At 44.5% G+C, this 19,850-nt stretch overlaps 1 protein-coding gene across 1 annotated transcript; it reads left to right on the forward strand.

Annotated features, from left to right (window-relative positions):
- Window positions 1–6: 6 nt before the first annotated feature.
- Window positions 7–9,738, forward strand: RAP2C (RAP2C, member of RAS oncogene family). Its single transcript, XM_009287589.1, has 3 exons — window positions 7–136; window positions 1,950–2,269; window positions 7,256–9,738. Exons 1-2 carry the CDS (start codon window positions 62–64, stop codon window positions 2,226–2,228), a joined length of 354 nt encoding a protein of 117 aa, XP_009285864.1. The 5' UTR covers window positions 7–61; the 3' UTR covers window positions 2,229–2,269; window positions 7,256–9,738.
- Window positions 9,739–19,850: the final 10,112 nt, after the last annotated feature.

A 19,850-nucleotide genomic window follows, 5' to 3' on the forward strand; every position in this document is an offset into this window, starting at 1 on the left:
GGACTCGTCCCCTTCGGTGCTGGAGATCCTCGACACGGCGGGTACCGAGCAGTTCGCCTCCATGCGCGATCTCTACATCAAAAACGGTCAGGGCTTCATCCTCGTCTACAGCCTGGTCAACCAGCAGTCCTTCCAGGTAACCTCGCCCGGGCCCTGGGCGGGGGCGGCAGCTCGGTGGGGCGGGGAGGCGGCTGGCCCCGGCGTCCCCTCCTCGGCCGCAGCCGTTCCTGCCCTGGGGAAGGCGCTGAGTCGAGGAGGAAGTTTTAGGGTTAGCCATGTGTGCGTATAAGCTCTTTATCTCCGAAGGGGCAGAGGTGAAAATGCCCTGCTTGAAAGTGCATTTACCGGCCCTGCTTCCTGATGGAAAACTGCTTGCCTTGCAGGTACTTATCAGGGTGCCAGCGCTGTTAAATCCCACACAGTGTGGGAGAACAATGGCCCACTTCCCCAACAGAAATCTTTTGGTAATCCCCTTTTATGAAGAAATCACTCGATATTAAAATTGAGACTTCCTTTCCCTGCCCCCCCTCCCTTCTTAAAAGGTCTGTTTCTTCAGTTGGTCTTGAAGAGAGTCTTATTGTTCTGCAGTTGTGACTTGTTAAGTAAGCTGCTATTTTCCGCCCCCTCCCCCCAAAATATATTCCTGTCCAGCATAAGCTCGATGCTTTCACAGTGTAGGTGGTGTACTGGAGAGGAGAAGCAAGCCATATGTGATAATTTGTGGGTCCGGATTTCATTTCTACTACTAAAACTCTTCAAAAAATGCAAATATCTCAGCCAGTAACTGGGCTAAGCTGCCTCTAGAAATGAGGCTTTATTTGTGGGGAATAAGTGGATTTAGCAGCACTGCATGCAGTGCAGGGATTTGCAACTACGTTGGCTTCAGTTGCTGAGCTGGGTGTATTCCAGCTGCTTGGCAGAACCCTGCACACCCCCACTGAAGCAGAATGTTTGCTTCTGCTGAAGGCTAAACTTTATCTTAGCAGAGGCCTCGAAATAGCCCGAGTACAAGCTGAAGACATACTTTCTTTGGAAGACAACAGCAATGACATTGGAATGCTTCTCCCCTCATTTTCGCTTATTTTGGGGACCAGTGAGTCCCCATTATTCAAGGAACGGACATACAGTTAGTAATCCACCCTGTTAGTATTTAATTGTTCTTGTCTGTCTGTAGCGTGTTTACTCTGAAGCCTGTAGGTGTAAACCACTCTCTGCAGTTCTTTTACACAGCGGTAACTTCAAACGCTTAAATTGCTTTGTCTCAGAACTATGCAAGAATTTGTAGAGCTCAGTAGTACTGATAGTAACTTAAAACACTCAGGGGGCAGAGGAGGCTGACTCAGGCTTTCAAGTGTAAACTCCCGATGTTCACTCAGACTTGAATAAATGCATCTCTAGGTAATAAAATCTCTTTACAGCATCTAATTTGGTTACTTACATGTGATTAAATGTGTTCACAATGAATTATTCTAAACATTGCAGAAGTGAGAAGACTTTATTTAAATTACGAGCCTTCTCAAGCTGTGAACTAAACGCAAGCTTCCTAAATGATTGTGTAATGGCATGCTACTGCTAATGTTACAGGTCGTTAGACTTGAGACAGTTTTTTCAGAAAACTGAAATCAACTTTCAGAGCAGCTGTACTGTGTCTTCCTCTAGCTGAACCAAAAGTCTCTCTCAGAGCACACAGTCACTTTCTGCCTGTATATACGCATACATTTTATAAAATGTGTATGCATTTATATAAAATAAGAAATAACTTTTATTAAAGATGGGGAGTACACTTTCTCTGAGTTCTAGATCCGCATGAGTATGAATTTAAGAAGTCTTCTGATGTATTTTGAACGTTTAGTTGCACGTGAGGGTTATTAAAATGTGCTTCTGTAGTGGTTGTATAGCAATTTCATCTGATCACTTACGCGTACTAACCGGTTGGATTGTTTGATCAGGACATCAAGCCGATGAGGGACCAGATTGTCCGGGTGAAGAGATACGAGAAAGTTCCTCTGATCCTGGTGGGGAATAAAGTGGATCTGGAGTCGGAGAGGGAGGTCTTATCTGCAGAAGGCAGAGCCCTGGCTCAGGAGTGGGGCTGTCCCTTCATGGAGACATCAGCCAAGAGCAAAACAATGGTGGATGAACTGTTTGCTGAGATCGTCAGGCAAATGAACTATGCCTCCCTGCCTGAAAAACAAGATCAGTGTTGTACAACTTGCATCGTCCAGTGAGAGAAATTAAGAAAAACCTCAATCATGGCCATACAGAGCAGGTTGGTGGAACAGTCATAACTAATTGAGGTGCATAAGCATGCCGTTTAAGTAAGCAGATAAAGTGTGACAGACTACTAAATTTCAGACTCCCTAACCTGGAGGTAGCCTTCCTCCGAAACAGATGGAAGCTTGTGCATTTGGTTGCACGTGATTACTTGAGTCAAATGGACTTCTTGTGTTACTTCAGTAGGGTTAGTCAGGGAACATTGCATTTACTTGCAGTAATTTTACAATGAGACAAAGTGTATGATCTCATCTGCACCTATTTGGACTGTCAGTGCTGTATTTGACATTACATTATCCTTAATAATGTTTTGTGATGTTGCAGCGGGTTTCGTTATTGATTGTAGTTGGTATCTGAATTGTTTTCAAATGATGGAATTACCTTGGAGTTAAATGGGATTATTGTGACCAAGTTTCCCAGTAGTTTTGCTGAGAAGACTTTGAACTTGTTTAAAAAAAAAAAATAAAATAAATTCTGTGGTACAGAAACTGAATGTACTTAGGGTACGTTTCTGCCCTATCAGTAGAATAAGTTTAAAAGAGAACCACCCTGAGTTGTGAGGAGTGGCTTGAAGCCCACATGTGCTAGTCAAGGACATGTGCAAAGTGCTCTTCATCTCGAATCTCCAGAGCAGAGAACACACAATAAAATGGCTTCCCAATGCAGAACTCTTTCCTTTCCCAGTGACTCATAAGAGGTGTGGCAAGAGTGCAGTGTTCAGAGGGGCCTCTATAAAGCTTCCCCTGTCTCGGGTATTGCTTTGATTTTAATTTTTTTTCCACAAGAACAGCTGCTCTTGGCCCTTCACGCACATGGTCTTTTTCAATACCTTTTTCACCTGATTGTGTAGATGGATCTTCTCCTCCCCTGCACGCAGCAGCGCTGTCATTCCTGTGCGAGGTGGTTCTGGACTCCCCCTGCTCTTGTTTTTCCTCGTAGCCCTTGCAGGTCTGGCTTCACCATCAGCTTGAATCCATGTTACTGGGAAGGGCTCTTCTACACCATTGGTACATTCTGCGTTCAGCCAGCTGGTCCATCAGACTTTCAGTTGTCTGTTGGACCTGTCTTGGCAAACAACTCAATGGGATCTCTGAGGGCAAGTGCAGGGATGAGGGAGGACATGAAAATTGAGGGGAAAGAACTGCCCCCCTTGACAGCTGCACTGATTGACGCTTAGGCTCTGACTGCCATGTTAGTAACTCTTGCTTGAGTCAAAGGAGCTTTTTGTGTCTGAGTGACAAGAGGGAAAATGGGTTATTACTGGAAGCTTTGGACTATGTATCCTCTTCAATCTTGAGTGCAAGGTCAGAGAGTTAAGTCTCAAAGCTTGTCTTTGAGATTGTTATCAAGTGCTTTGTGAATGTAAAATTTTAGCTACTCATGACCCTAGCGCAGTCATACTAAAGATAATACATGATGTTTTTATCTCCAGTTCTGTGAAATAACGAAAGGCTGCTGTCACCATGTAAGAGGTGTGTGTAAGTTCAAGATTTGCTTGCTGAAAGGCGAGCAAACTGCTTGTATTGGAACAGAGAAAAATACAAATAGTCTTTCCTTATATGCTAATCCCTAACACATGCAGAGCCTTTAAGGGTTATAGGAAGGAGTAAATCAAAGGAATTACTGCTTTTTAACGGAGTGCTTGCAGGGTTAATATCTTGAATCGCGTATAGTAAAGCAATGTTTCAGCTATTTCTAAGGCAGCTTCACAAATAAGAGCATGTGGACTTGAAGTACCGTGCCAAAGGTTATGGCAGTTCCCTAAGTTACTAGTGGTTCGTCTTGGGCAGGTTGCTGTCTTCAACTCTGACAAAATCAGGCCTTTTATCCGTGAAATCTATACCTCCAGAATTGGTTACTTCTAAGGGAGGCTTCTTTGTAACCTGGCGGCTTCTGGATTTAGCATTAAATATCAAGTTTAATCTTAAAGCTGAAATTGAGGCAGGGGGTGGGGCCGTATGTTTTTCCTTTGAATCATAACTTACGCCTAGATTTGATGAGTTTCCTAAGCATATTCTTGCTTCAGAAGAAACATCTGTATTCTTATGTTTTTGTAATCTCTTGAGATAGAGGAGCCTAAGCTTTTGTAATACAGATTTCCTCTCCTTCATTCTGCCTAGCTCATAGTGTCACATCAAGCCTCTAGCAGCAAAATACTTTCTTGCTTCTAGGAGATGCTGCTTCGGCCCAATGTAGTCTCGTCACCTGTGCCAAACAAGTAAGTCTTTCCTTCTGAAGCAGCTTCCTATTCAGTCCAGATCTCACCGTGTCTGGAATCCTCTTTTCTTATTACTCGTCCTGGCTCTTCACAGGCTTCGTGCTCCGTATCTTTCATTTCAGCCTGACACTTTTGGGATATTTTCTTCTTCCAGGTTCCCACTCTGTCCTTGTTCTTTGAGTAGGTGTGGGATCTCATTAACTTTATGATAAGCCTTTGCTGCCTGCTAATTTCTGTCTGATATGCTCTAATGTCGGAGAGCTGCTGATGGTGTCTTGTGATAGCTGTAATCAGCTTTGTAATTCTTCTGCTTATCTGTGATCCAGGGAACAATTGCTGCTTCTCAAACATCTGCTTTAGCAGTGATCCCTCCTAGGTAAAGTGAAACTGAGGAAGTGGAACCAGCTGTCTGAAAACCTGTGTGTAGGAAGTGGGCTTGAACTATAGCTCTGTCCTAGCATAATCTTCATCATCTCTGAGTTCTGTGACCTGTCTGTGTCCAGGATGAGTCTTAGGTCTAGATCAGTTAGTTCAGAATGAAGTACGTAGAAAAAGTTTGTGTCTCTACAGTTCTGATGGAGAAACCAATGGGAGGGGTCGGGGGTGGATTATATGCTGGACCTGGTTTTATCTAAGGCTGTTTCAGTGTCAGTTTTAACTAGTAGGTACCACTTACCTCTTTTTGGTACCGATACCTCAGCCTATCTGTCAAGTATGATGTTGTTTAGGTTCTTTCATGACATTTTTGAGTAGCACTCGCTTAAATTACTGTTCCAGTCAGCTGCCTTGGGTGAAATGAAGGATGGACCATAACTACATAATCAGGATAACCCATAGTGCCTTTGAAAAATGTGCGTTGTTCTTGCATCCTGTTTTCCCCCCCTCCCCTTTCCTGCTTCTGCAGTGGTCTTCTGTCATCTAATTACTGCATTCAGAGATGTAAGATTTCCAGTAGCTGCTTTCTGTTCCTTGCTCTAGTATTTCTCTTGAATTTTCAGTATGACAGTGGTTTGTATTTTAAATCTTCTTTAAAATATAGCACCTGTTACAGCGCTGGTGCATTAAAGGTTTTCTGTAGAGGTACTAATCGGATTGGGAACACCTTAATATTGGGGTGAAAGACTGATGCTGATTAGTGATTTCTGTCCCCTCCATTCATGAGTAACTGATATTAGCAAGTGCTGACAGAAGAGTACTCTGCTCTATGGATAAAAACTGAAAGTATACTGTCTTCTGGTCTGTGTGGCTATGCACCACAGAAATTTATCCTACTAGATTGTCTAACATCCCCCTCTCTCCTGCCTGCTCGCAGAAGAGAATAGAGTGTGCTATAGAAATTTCATGGGCAAGTGAAGCCAGATGAGGTACTATATGGTGCTAATTGTAGTAACTAAGCACAAGTTAAATGGAAAGATGACAAATCTGAATTGGAAGGTCCCTAACCTGCAAATACAAGGATGCTGAAAGGGCACGTGGAAAAAAATGCCGTTACTTGCTTTCTCTGTTCTTACTATCCCCAGCAATTCTTTGCTGGCCACAGCGCTGGATGCTGGATTTAGGTGAAGTTCTGGGATAGAACTAACTCTGGTAGGATGAGGAGCTGCACTGTAAATGGTTTGCCTCTCCTGTGCTCTAAGCAAAGATGAAACACCTGTTAAGGAGGTCTAATCCATCCCCATTAAAAGCTAAATGTTTGTTTGCTGTTTTGACAGTACAGGGACCCTCCCCATCTAAAACTCGTGGACCAGCAACAGTGTGTGGGGGGACACATGCTCACCAGACTGGATGAGAATTACTGTCAGTTGGAAAACAAACAAGCAAGCAAGCAAAACCTGGCTGTTTGCTCCTGTCAGTACAGGAGTACTGCCCCTGAATATTGGGGGTGACCAGTCCGTTAGGCAAGAAGGGGAGCCCTGACTATGTCAGAGCACTCTGTCATGACAGACTGTTAATTGAGAGCAAATCAACAGCTGAAAAGAAACGGTACCGTAGGAAATATAAGGTCCTGACTCCTACGAAGAAATGACTTCAAGAATAGAGAAGACTGACCAAAATCCCAGAAAAGCCAAGCATCAAGCTTCAGTGAAGTACGTGCATGTGCATATGAAGGACAGGTTTCTACAGACTTTGAGCTTTGACTGAGGCTTTTAGGATATCTCTGCAGACGATTCTTGTGAAGTGCAAGCAAGTTATCAGAAATACAAAGATGTATTGGTCACATTGGTAACACTACTTACATTTGTGTGCTTGATTGAGAACAGTGGCATACAGTTCTGTCCCTGCTGAGGCTAAGTCTGATGAATACTAAGGGTTTTTTTTGGTAGTAATTTAGAGGATCTGAATGCTGAGAACTCAGGTGTCAAAACTGAATTAGTTGGCTCATCTGCCTGTTCCCAGAACTTGTGCAAAATGCCGTTGCTCCATGTTACTGGGTGATGTAGTGCCTTCTCACCACCGATGCAAAGCCTAGTGTATGTATCTCTGTACAGGAGAACTTAAATTTCCTAGCTGTTTCAGATCTTTAGAAGCAATTTAGTATCCCACAGGGGCAGCTGTTAGAAAGTTCATAGCAATAAGTTGTTACCTGCTTGCCTCTTCTATTACCAGCATCAGAGGAGGAGAACTTCAAGAATGCCACTGTATAAAGCAGTGCTTTGGAGCTCAGTGTGGAAAACTAGCTGTTCCGCACTGTGGGAGTAGCTGAGTTCACTGTGCATGTGTGTTGAATATGGCTTTCATTAGTTTCATTTGTTTAAATTGCAGATAAAACTCAGAGGAAACTTGCACAGATGCTGCTTTGGAGAACTTTCAGCCCAGGTTGCAGAGCTGAGCCTTGGTAAACCTGTCTCTATTACAGCACATTGCCATACATCTAAGTGCATAAGGTTGGTGGCCTCCAGGATCCACACACCTTAATCAGAATGCTTAGCATGTTTACCATAAGTTTAAAAATCTGTTCTTTATCTATCAGTCCTTTTATAGCTTTCTAAGTTCATATAATGGCTAATATGCAAGAGTTCATTTTTAATATTTTAATTGATTTCTTTAATCAATTTCTGAACTTGTATTTATTAAATACTTAAACTCAGTATTACCTACTCAATGCCTTTTAAAAGAAGAGAGTTTTAATGGAGAATAAATTGAGCCTTAAACAAATGGTTACTTCTGTATATTACCTCGCATCAGTGCTTATTTCTATTTGCAAAGTTTTCTCCTACAATGTAGTTGGTCATTCTTTGAGACTTTTTGTTTACGTGTGACAGTGTCATGAAAAGATACTGAAGGCACCTCTGTTGTATGGATGTAGTATCCCTTTTCTTGGCAAATGCAGCTGTGATACTGTGTTTGTAACTGGTCCGATTTGACGATAGGGATTACTTGGAATGGGATGTAAAGTCTCCAGCTGATGTTTCTTTTCTTGCAATCATGGGTTTCTTAAACTCATTTAATCAAAAATGACAATTGTAGCATTGAAAAATGGCAGCACACTTTTCCTTCTACTGAGTTTCTAAACTTGCTTGTTTACAAATAGCTTCTTTATGCCTTTGAAAAGGGATAATGTATCCTTCAGAATGGGCTGTATGCCTAGTCAGTCAGCTCAGCTTTGCCTGGCACATTAAGAGACATCTAGTAGACCTCTGCACATGTAAATCTAATGCAAATAAGATCACTTTACATTTTATAGTTCCTAATATTTGTCTTTCTGAATAATATTTTAAAGCAATATTTGTTAAAGTTTTTCTTGCACTGTCACAAATTGCTTCTTAGTTTGTTTTTTTTTTCCCAATAAACAAGTTTAATATTAGAGACAAGTTGGTGTAACAAGGGGAAAAGCACCAGGTTTCAGTGATACTAACTGCAAGCGTGCTTTGAACAGCCATTGCCTTCCTTACTGTTTACCTGATCAACATTTTCTCTGAATACTTGAAAATTTTAACAGTAACACAGGTATAAAGAGCAGAATGAAAATGTACAAAGAACAGATGAAATCTTTTTGTTCAGTTTTATTAACATGTTGCATACATGAGAGCTCTTTCTAGCAGTGGTTTAAAAGTGTAATTTTTTTTGCAGAAATTTAATAACTGCAGCTCACCTACTGCACCAAAGTTCTAGGTTTTTAGGAGCCCAGCTTTAGTCATTTGAACATGCTTCTAGAAATGTACATTCTTTCCCTGTAATAGCTAAATAACTTTGAGAAAAGCTCCAGTAAAAGCAGTGATGGATATATGAGGTTAAGCAGTTTAAAACTCACGAATTGTATTGTGGATGATGGCATTTAAAACAATAAAAGATCACCGGTACAGTATCTCAACATTAATGTGTTTTATTGGTAATAATGCAGGCTGACTTTACAGTGTTAGCAGAAATAAAGGTTCTGAGTCTACATTCAGTGTTGAATTTGAATCCTTAAAAGAAGAGGACACCAGGTTTTCTGCTTGGGTATCGAAACACCTGATTTTCTTTTCCTGTGGGGTAACTTGAAATTCCCCCCCCCCCCGTTTGTACAAACTTTATAAACAGGCTGAGGCTAATACTTAGGTTTGCACTTTAATATCAGAATTAAACCAAACCTTGTATTCATAGTAGATTTTTTTTTAAGTGGTGGTTGTTGATCTTTTTTGTAGGTTGTAAGGAAGTAATAGGAAATAAAAGTAATTCATAAAGATCTTAGTTTTCCTTTGTCTAAGGGGGGAAAAAGTTGGTTAATATTAATCAGTGGTTCATTCCTATGGGTAGTTATCAAACCAGTGTTCATTTTCATTGACCTCAGCGCAAAAAAAAAAAAAAAAAGAAAAAAAAAACCTTTAAAAACTTGAACTAGCTTAGAGTGACAGGACTGGGAAAATGAGAGATGGTTTCTTCAGCACACTTTGGGGGGAAAAAGGGACCAAAAGTTATTTTAGGCTTCCTCAATAGATTGCATGTGAAGTTGCTTATTAGAGTAAGAGGCTAATAATAAATGCAATATGTATTGTCTTTACTATGGCATCTGTTTAGGAGTTGTTCAAATCACTGCAGTAGGGCTCTACAAATAAAAATGTAACCTAACATCATGTATCTAATGTACTGTATCTTTATCAGTGATAGGTGAAATCTGGAATAACAAGTGCAAAAATGGAACAATTACCTATAATGCTTTGTAAAAAGTTTTTTCCAGTAGAATTCATTCTTGTCATTTTGTAAGACAACCCTACAGTCCACCTGTTTGTAACTTTTTTAATAAAATAGATACCTGTATTACCAAACTGGGGTGACTAGTCTGTGTTCAATTTCTTCTTCTAAAGTGGGCTGGACTGGCAAGCTGCCTTTTTGGGTTTTTTGTTTGTTTGGTGTTTGGGGTTTTTTTGAGGTTATTCTAAACATAGTAACGATGTCTGAATTGTCATGAATGACTCCTTCTGGCTTGGGGAAACAGGGTGTACAACTGTGCCCAGGCTGGGCATAAAGCTCGCAGTCTCGGGTGCTCTGAGTAGAGAGGAGGGCTGTGCGTTATCTTCCTGTGCAAGGCAGGGACTCCTCTGTGAGCTGGGGCGCCTGTTCAAAGCAGCGACGGTGCCTCTCCTCACAGGCCTGTATGATGAAGCTTTGTTCAAAAGAAGTATCTGTGTTTGTCTTGTCCAAGTCTTTAATGTTCGTATTTTTCATATGGGCTTTTGTGTGTGTGTGAAGGCTACGGGTCCTGACATCATCTTACAATGTCTCTGTAGCTGCTCTCCACCACAGTAATCCAGAACTGGCATCTTTCCATCACACTAGCAAAGTAAGCGCTCTTGGAGCTCTGCCTCGGGAGAAGCAGAAGATTTTTCTAGAAAACCTTCCAGCTAAGAGTACCCAAAGCAACTTGATAACAATTATCTTAAATGCTCAGTAAAAGCCTTGAGTTTGCTAAGTCGATGGTTGTCATCTGGGCCCTCTAACAAAAAGTGCATTTTCCTCAGAACTTGCAGTCTTGGTGCTGACGTTTAATATTGCATTTGTAACTGAAGCCATGTGTTAATGTAAAATGTGCATTAAGCTTTAGGAAAACTTGCTACGTTAGTACCTTCAGTCCTCAGTGATGTGTCAACCGGTAACACCACCTAGCATACTTGCCACCCCTCCTCCAGCTAAAACAGCGTTAGCCTTATCTTGAAGGTAGGTTTCTTCTTCCTGCTCACACTTCCTTCACTGAGGCGGAGGAGTAGTTTCCATCTCGAGAGGAAAATGACAAAGCAGAAGGGCAGAATCCCCTTCTAGGTGATCTTGGATGAAATGTGTGCTTCCCTTAACCTTGCCGGGGGGCTGGGGGTGAAGTGTGCCCTGTTCTGACTAGTGTCAGTGAGTCTGGTAGCTGACACGTTAGGACCAGTCTGCTTCGAGATGTAACGAGTGGGTTGATCATTGTCTGAGCCTGATTTCTCATGCGGTTTAAAAGAAGTCATAATTGAGCAATAATATTGCCGATTCCTTGTGGCACTCGGTGTAATTACGCAAGCTGCTTCCTCTTCCCACTTGGAGCCTGGGAAGTGAGTGCAAGTACAGCCAGGGAGTCCCTGTGACTTTACACCACTGGTTTGTTTCAAAGTGACAGTACAGCGTAGTCTGGGTTGGGGGTTTTAAGGAAACACGCAAGACATGTTTAAGGCCATTATCTTTCAAAATTCTTGGTGCTGAGAGTGAACTCGGCTGCTGCTGTACAAGTGGTTGAGTAGCGTCCTTTGTAAAATAGGTGTGATAGCGTCATGTTGCTTTAAACCCAGGCTAGCTGTTTTCGGGGGCTGTACAGATAGGGCTTTGTAGGCAGCTTTTTCTTTGGTTTAACAGTTCCCGCTATAACAGCGCACAGTCCTGCCATGGTAGTGCACAGGCCCTGCAGAAATCTCCCCTCAGAGGACAGGTATGTCCCCCCAGTGTGTTTGGAGAGCAGCACGGGCTAGAGGACTCTCCCCCACCTAGCACGGGTGACACGTAAATGAATCGCTAGCGAGGGCAGAGTTGGGCCTTGCAGCCTGGCTGCCCGCGCTTGGGTATGAACCACCAACTGCTTGAACCCTGCAGTGGGGACGGCCCTAGGAGGAAGTACACGAGATACCCTGCGTGGGTGGAGGGTGAACCGCCGGCCACACCTCGTGTCGAGCAGTATGCTGTTATCTGCCCTAATAGGCTTGGCTGTAATTACGGTTTGAAACTAGGTGGAAGTGTCTGGTCTTAATTAAAATGAGATACGGGTTCTAAAACAATATGTGTTGACCTGTTTAAGTTATCTCTGCTGAAAAGTCAGCAGTCCTGGTAGCTTGGTTTGCTGGTAGGCGCTCGGGTCGTTTGGTGAGTCACCGCTCACTTGCTCGGTAGCTGGAGGAAGCGCGCGTATAGCTACCGTAGCTGTGGGCGAGCTCTGTCAAGAGATGAGGTGGCCCTGTGCTCTGCACTCTGTGAAAGTGAAATAAAGTGGTTTCTAAGTAGCCACTTTTATCTCTGCCTGGTCATTACAGCTGCGAGGAGCAGAGAAGACGGACTTCCAGCTGTAAATCAGCAATGTTGTTCAGTTCAAAGGTCATACCCTACCTGTAATAGTTTGTTGGCTCTGCTGAGGGCAGCATTGAGCTTAGGATAACTTGGCTGGCAGCGATGATACAGTTCAATTACAAGGTTGTAGGGGATGAAATTTGTTGTTCGCCATGAAAACGGTGTATTTAGTATGGAATCAACTTACTTGCTCTCTTTCAAAGCTGAGATTCTCTTCAAGTCCCTCCAAAAAGTCTGGAGCAATAATTGCAATAACTGCAATAATTGATGGGGAAGAGTCTCTCACGTTGCAGGAACCTGCAAAATATTCACTGATGGGCAGCCTTTGCTGTTTATGTTTGGTTTGTGATGTGTCTGTGCTCCTTGGTGTTCTGTTGGTTCCATCTGAGCGTGCTGTGACAGCTTTCTAACAGTGACTTACTTCCTCCAAATCATATTTCCAGTGATTAGGCTTGCGTGGGACTTGAGACTCTGGGACACTGCCGGTTACTGGGTGACCTCAATTGTTCTTGCCTCGGAAGAAAAATGGTAATCGTAGCAAAATGGTAACCGTAGCACTTCCCTCCTGGGGGCATAATGTGGAAGGCTGCGTTAAAGATAGGGAGGTGCTTGGACTTACCTGGAATCAGATGCACGAGCATTGTAGAATAATTTTGAAATTGGACTTCCTGCATGTAAATAAGTGGGCTAGAACCTAAAAAACAAAGTTAAAAATTTCTCAGATTTAGGGAAAGCATTAGTATCTTCCATACATTTGTGATACTATAATGTAGCTGGTTCAGACTTAGACTTCTTATGCTTCCACTAAAAGGTATAATTGATAAATGACTGCAACTCAGTAAACCAATCAGACAGCTTTCTGGGAAATTTCTGGCTCTTCAAGTTAATTTTTTTCTTTTTTCCTGCCTCTAGGCTGACTAGTTCATCCAGTTTTATGTCCTTAGAAGATCTGCTTTGACATTAGATCTAAATTATCTGGTCAGCCCAGAAAAGAGAAAATATATTTGCTGTTTGTGACATTCCTTAAGGGCTACTTGTCCTTTTGGGAACTGACAGGATGATTAATCATCAGCTTGGGATTCATCCTACTGCTGTAATAGACCTTAGACCCTTTTTCTTAAAAGCAAATTAATAACGATCGTGTAATCAGCAACAGCATGGCTGCTACGGGAAAACAAGAAGAAACAAACTGAATTTTCAGCAAAGCTGATTTATGTTGGAAAAGAGAGAAAGCTTCTCACAGAGCATGGCTGAAGTGCAGGAGCAAGCTGCAGTTATGTGGAGGTGGTGGAGAATTTTCAAAGACGACATTGGATAACCACTGCTGGAGGAAGGAGTGTGCGTGGCGTGTATAGTTCCTGCCTCCGTACGCTGGGTTGTCATGTGTGATCTCCTGAAGTCCCTTGCAGCCCCGTGTCTCTGTGACCGCAGCACATTACTGATCCTGGCATTGGTTTCCATGCAATGTTCCAGGAATTCGCTCAGACTTGCCAAATGCCCTGTGTCTAATCTCAGTAATGCAGATGTATTTTTTAATAGGTTAGAAGAAAGATTTTAGCTTCAGGGTCCGTCCGGTGTCAGACTGTGGTTAGAAGTACTTTGAAGTCCAGCTGTGTTCCTTTCCTTTCAACTATCTAAGCTGTTTCTCTATTAGCTGTCAGCACAGTATCCGAGGCCATCCAAATTGTTTCATCTCGGGGCCGAAATTAATAATTTAGAAAGGTTTTATGAATATACCTCTGAAACCTTGGGCCAGTCATGATGTAGGAATGTTTCCTGTTCTTTGAAACACGTCTTTCTCGTAGCTACCACCATCTGCCAGAAGGCCCTGGGAGAGGAGCCGTGAGACGGGGATTACCTTTGATCACTACAAAAGTACCAAGCTCCCAGCTTCAGATGGATGCTGCTCTATTGTCCTCCACTGCCTGCTCTGAAGAATGGCTTTGACACAACTTTAGCTCTGCTTTGAGCTATATACCTGGAATTTGGCAGGCCTTGGTAGGACTGAAGTGTGATAAGGGTCTTTTGAGGAAGAATAAAAGGAAAAGGAGTAGGGGAAGAGAGGCTACCTGGGAGGGAAACATGTTAACAAAACTCAGGATCAAGATCCATATGGTGAGATGGGTCTGATCCATTGGCCTGGAGGCACCTGGAGAACACATGCATTTCTTTGCCTAGATGTAATCAAGGCTTACTCAACCAGAGCTAGTTGTCTTGAGCCAAGAGGGAAACCACATCTGTCACGAAAATAAGCAATATAGTTCCTTTGAACTCCATCCTTTCCACTAGGATTCAGTCTCTTCACCCAGCATTGCAGACTCAATTTGGCAGCTTCCTCAGACGAAGCCTTTGGCCGTAGGATCCTTCCTGATGATGCTCAGCAAAGGTCTTCACCATCCTGGCCTTTAATTCCCTTCTGAAGAGTTGCTGCTGCTTCTAGTCTCGTAACCCTCTCTTGCCAGAGCTGTGGGAGCAGAAGAGCAGACGCTGCCCACCTGTTGTTCAGATTTCTGTCCCGTGGTACATAGGGTCTACGTCTTTTCCCTTGGGGCGTCACCTAGGAAAGATCTGCACGTGTTTCATGGAGGGCCTTAGGGAGGGGGTTGATTGGTTTGACTTCCTGACAGCGCTCGCGAGGACAGAGGCCCTGGGCATCTGGAGACCTCATCGCAGGACTGCTGGTTACAGGTAAGCTTACACTGCTTTTATCTTGGCGTGGGGATGTGCAAGTGGACCAGGAACAGTTCATGCCTGAAACTAATTAAGGACAGCACATGCAAGCCCTGTGCTTTGTACTACTACATAGATGTAGCGAGATGCATCTCCCTAGCTGGAAATGGCTGAATGCTAAGAGATGCCCGAATCTTTGGAGGCATCAGCACTCCTTTGACTCGATACAGTCATGAGGCTTTCTTTTTCTGTTTAAATTGCTTTCCTGTGTCTTCGAAGTGATCTGTTTGAATTAAACATCACTGAGTGTTTTTTATATAGCTGTGCTAACAACAGAGTGCAACTGGCACGTTAAAAATGAGACGATGTCTTCTGGATAATACCAGAGTCAGGCCATTATTTAGAACTGGCACATTAAAAATGAGACGATGTTGTCTTCTGGATAATACCAGAGTCAGGCCATTATTTAGTTTCTTGTATAGCTTGTGCTGTCATTTGCATTTGCTTACAGCAAACTGCCTTCTTCAGTGCCTGGTAATAGTTTTTACATAGCATGTAAAATCTGAAAAAGGAAGAAAAGTCAACTTCGATGACGTCGATGCACGATTGCTGTACTGAGTTGCTCATCCCTGCCAACGGAATTGTCACCTGTATTGGTCGTTGGGCACAACCACCACCAGAGGGAGCTTGGAAGCAAAGAGCTGGTTCGTCCGGGCTCTACTCCTCAGAGCGGGGCTGTGCTCTGTCCCTGGAAATCAAACACGGTTCTGCACGGGTTGAAAACAGAAGAGAAATGGAAATAAATTTATGTTTCGGGACCTTGGTAGCATGGTGTGAGTATATCTTAATAGGACTTCAAAGAAAGTTTTGCACTTACAGTTAATTTGTCTGTCGGGTGTCTGGAATGGCAATCGTATTTGGAGTCTTTCATGCATAATTGAGGTTATTTGTGAGTTCCTACTCTGTTATTACAGGTAGGTAAAAAGAGCCATTTACCTCAGCTGCTGAAGCTGAAATAAAAATATAGTCACAAGAATCAGATTTGATATGACTGCTTTGCTTCCTTGAGCATCAGAAACTGTTACTAAAGAAAAAAAAAGCAGGGGGATTAGGGCGATTGACTTTTAATTTGGCTTAGTGCTTAAACTCAGCTAAACCTATTTCTTTTTTTTATTATTATTGCAACCGGGTCCAGCAGCTGAAATGGCACCATGCTTCTCACCACGTCAGGGTCACGCTCTGCTCCCACACACGTGCCTGCAAGTTGTTCCGAACTCGGGTCTGCTGGTGTTGCTGGGATGCCTGCCTGCAGGAGAGCTGCCTGCACAGAAACCGAACTGCTCCCAAACCCCCGTCCCTGTTTATCTTGTAACCCTTACCGGCTGAACACCGATGCAAATAATTTGTATAGCTAGTGTGTAATCGTGTTATCACCTGCACTGGAACCACCACCTGGTGTGAGACTGTCAGGTGGTGCAATTCTTCTTTAAACTTGTCTTAATTTCCAGCCTAACGCTAGGGCTGTTCACTCACTTCTCCTGCCAGTGTTCACGCACAGAAGCTGCTCCCCTCCTGTCAGTCTCATCCAGTTTTGAAGACAAGTTATTAATGCTGATGAACACCAGGGTGTCTGTGGAGCTGCTTTCTGTGAATACTGTTTGTGATGTTGCATTGCCGTAAGTACAGCTCTCAGTGGGAATGTCAGCGAGATGAGGAGGCACCACAGTAGGATGTTCTTGGGTAGGACTGGGGCAAACTGGAGTAAAAATGCTGCTACATAATGTCACCTTCTGGTATCAAAACAAAGTGCTGGCCAGAGAAGCCTGATCCCGCAGTTGGAAGCTAATGGGCAAAACCCACCTAAACCACAAAATTAAAAATGCAATCATTTCAATTTTCCCAGCAATTACTTATGAGTAATAAGTTACAGCACAATGATGTTGCCCTGGTTTAGGCAGGGATAGAGTTAATTTCCTTCCCAGTAGCTGGTACAGTGCTGTGTTTTGGATTTAGGAGGAGAACAATGTTGATAACACACGGATGGTTTAGTTGTTGCTCAGTAATGCTTACACTAGCCAAGGACTTTTCAGCTTCCCATGCTCTACCAGCTGAGCAGGCTGGAGGGGCACAAGAAGCTGGGAGGGGGCACAGCCAGGACAGCTGCCCCAAACGGGCCAAAGGGACATTCCACACCATGTGCCGTCATGCTCAGCACAGAAACTGGGAAAAGCTGGCCGGGGGGGCCGCTGCTGGGGGACTGGCTGGGCATCGGTCGGCGGGTGGTGAGCAATTGCACTGTGCATCACTTGCTTTGTGTATTATTATTACATTATTATTATTGTTATTATTATTTTATTTCAATTATTAAACTGTTTTTATCTCAACCCATGAGTTTTTCTCACTTCTACTCTTCTAATTCTCTCCCCCATCCCACCGGGGGGGGGAAGTGAGCGAGCGGCTGCGTGGTGCTCAGTTGCCGACTGAGGTTAAACCACAACAGATGTCAGACTGATGTTTGGCCAGCAAAATTTGATGGAAATGCAAATGTATCATTGTTTATTATATTCAATAAATAGAACAGTTCTGGGGCAGAAGTTTTTAGAAAGGCAGGACTTGCCCAGTCAACTGTAACTGCTGAGATATGCTCAAGATATAATACGACTTGTGAAGTAAATGAAAAATGATAGTCATTGTTAAAGGGTTAAAGGCAGGACCAAGTGTGCCTGGACCGGCCCTAACAGAATTCTGTCTGAGTCATCCCTGGCTTTTCCAGCCTGTTCCAGTATTTCTCCTGCTCCACAGTTTAAGGGTCTTTCCTAGGACCTAACTCCGATATTTCCTGCAATTTCCAGCAATTTCTTTGTTTTCCCCATGGCTTGGGAGCACAGCCGATCCGTCCTCCTGGAATGGTCCCGCATGTATCAGGAGACCTTTGTTGTTTCCTCTTTCTTCTCTTTTTAAGCCAAACAAACTCAGTTCTTTCAGGCCTTGTTTTTTGAAAATACCTTTTTGGGGGCATATTTTATAAAAAAAATTAAAGCAACTAGTAGCTAAGCCAGGACCCCAGCTGAGAGTGAAACAATTCCTTTTGGTGTGGCAGCAGGAACGTTGTAGGTACCCTATTCTGGAAGGAAATTTCCCTGTTTTGCAGTATTGGTGCTGTGCCTTGGATTTATTAACCAGCTGACGATATTCCTCTCGTGTGCTGTTCAGAAGGACTTTGGCTGTGCCTGAGCCTGCTCCCAGCGATGGCAGGCAAGCAGCCGTGTTGCTTGCTGGCCCTGCAGTTGGGAGGGCTGTGGCTGGGTGAGAAGTGAATGTGGATGTTCTCCCATCTGAGGGAGAGGAGGTCTAATGTAGGTGTATGAAAGGGCACCACAGACCAAAGTCCACCTAGGTGAGTCCCTGTCTCCGGCAGACGCCAACAGCAAATGCTTTGAGTGTGAAAAACAGGATGAGTGCTTCTCCTTCTCAGCAATGAGCTGGGTACAGGTTCTTGCCCTTTGGACTATGGTGTTTAAAATCCCCTGGCAGATCTCTATTTCATGACTTTATCTAGCCGTTGTCTTTTCCTTTCCTCTGAACCAAATTTGAAGATAAGCATGACAAAGCACATGGTACAGCAGTGCTAGAGCCGTGACCACAGTGATGCAGGGGGAGCAGCGTGCACTCCCTTGGTGGCCGGGCACTTCTGCCTTGCCTCTGCCGGGAGCCTGCCCCCGCAGCCGCAGGTACTCACGCATGTTATGCATCTTGTCTGCCAGAGTTTGCGCTCTCAGAGCCTGCTCCTCTCTCAGGACTGACTTGGGGAGGGACTGGGGAGGTTTGGGGCATTTTCTTGCCCATCCCCAGGACCCAAAGCAAGCACTTTTGGAGGCAGACTGCTGAACTCGCTTGCTGCCCGGTGCCGGTGGCTCACCATTTCGGGAGGCTCCGTGGAGCGTAACCGCAGTGACTCAGCTCTCCGTCAGATGTCCTACGGGCTGCCCCTGCTTCTGGGGCCAACAGGGGAACAAACAATCAAACCCTAAAGACTGGCGTGAAAATTCACCTTGGAAAAGGGGCAGCGGGATTTGCGAGGAAGGAGACTTCTTGTTTCTCGGTCTGCTCGGTCCATCCTGGCAAACACCAGGGTGTTTGAGAGGCTGAAGAAGACCCTGATTCAAGGCAACACCATCCAGCCTAATATGGGGTCGGATGCACTTGGTGGACTGAAGTCCTCCCTGGGAGAGCTGATGCAATGCAAGATCGTGGTAGCGGGGTCCAGAGTATTAAAAATCAAGGGCTGAGCTGGCTGAGTGAACAGCCCTGAAGCAGTACTCACTCTGACATGCTGCTGCTCAGACCCTGCTGTGCTCCAGTACTGCTGCTTGAGGTCCCCGCTCTGCCTGCCAGTATGGCTGCACTCACCCTTCACCTTTCCTGTGCTTTTCTGCACCATTTTCAAATTATTCCCTGCCCCTGTGGATAAGGAGGACATACGTGCCCGGCTGGAGGTCAGCACTGACTCAGGCTGGGAGCCAGGATTGCTCCTCCTGGGCCACTGGTGCTCCCTGTGTCCTGCTCCGGCTGGCCCCAAAGTCACCTCCAGAAGAAGGAAGGACCTGGGTGGGGGTAAAATGGGTCTCTTGTCTGCTGAGGTGGTGGATCTCCTCTGCTCTCAGCAACAACGCCTGTGTCCCAGGTCACATCTCTTCTGGCTGTCTCTTACCCTCCTACTCCACGAAAGTCCTCATTTACCTTGTTTGCCTCTGCTGGCTCCACACTGCCTGCATGAATGCCTCTATAGGGTGGCTAGAGGCCCCGATAAACCCAGCACAGTCCCCTTCCTTCATGCCATGGTAGTGAAAAAAAACCCCTTTTCTTCCACCCACAACCCGGCTGGCCAGTGCTCAGCTTCTAATAGCATCCACGGAGCCCAGGATCAGTGCCCCCAGCATGCCAGGAAAGCCTGTAGCAGGGAGGCTTGGCTTCTTCTGGGGTTTGGGGGCTCCTCCATCGCACCCCCGTGCATCCTTCCTGCCGGTCCAGTGCTCCTGCTGTGCTCCCAGTGCTGCTGTGGCGGAGCCATGCGTGCGATGTGTGAGCCACTCACAGGAGTGCTGCTCTTCACCTTGATGCCCATCAATATTTGATGGAACAAACATTTAAAACTGCAGAGAGAAAGTGCACTGAGCCCCCC

This window comes from Aptenodytes forsteri, unplaced genomic scaffold (genome assembly GCF_000699145.1).
Source record: "Aptenodytes forsteri isolate BGI_AS27 unplaced genomic scaffold, ASM69914v1 Scaffold265, whole genome shotgun sequence".
NCBI lineage: Eukaryota > Metazoa > Chordata > Aves > Sphenisciformes > Spheniscidae > Aptenodytes > Aptenodytes forsteri.

Excerpts from the sequence above, each read along its gene's own strand:
- RAP2C (XM_009287589.1), top strand. The coding sequence starts at position 62 with ATGCGCGATCTCTACATCAAAAACGGTCAGGGCTTCATCCTCGTCTAC. Across the intron at positions 137-1,949 it reads TCAACCAGCAGTCCTTCCAG|GACATCAAGCCGATGAGGGA; the intron begins GTAACCTCGCCC and ends TTGTTTGATCAG.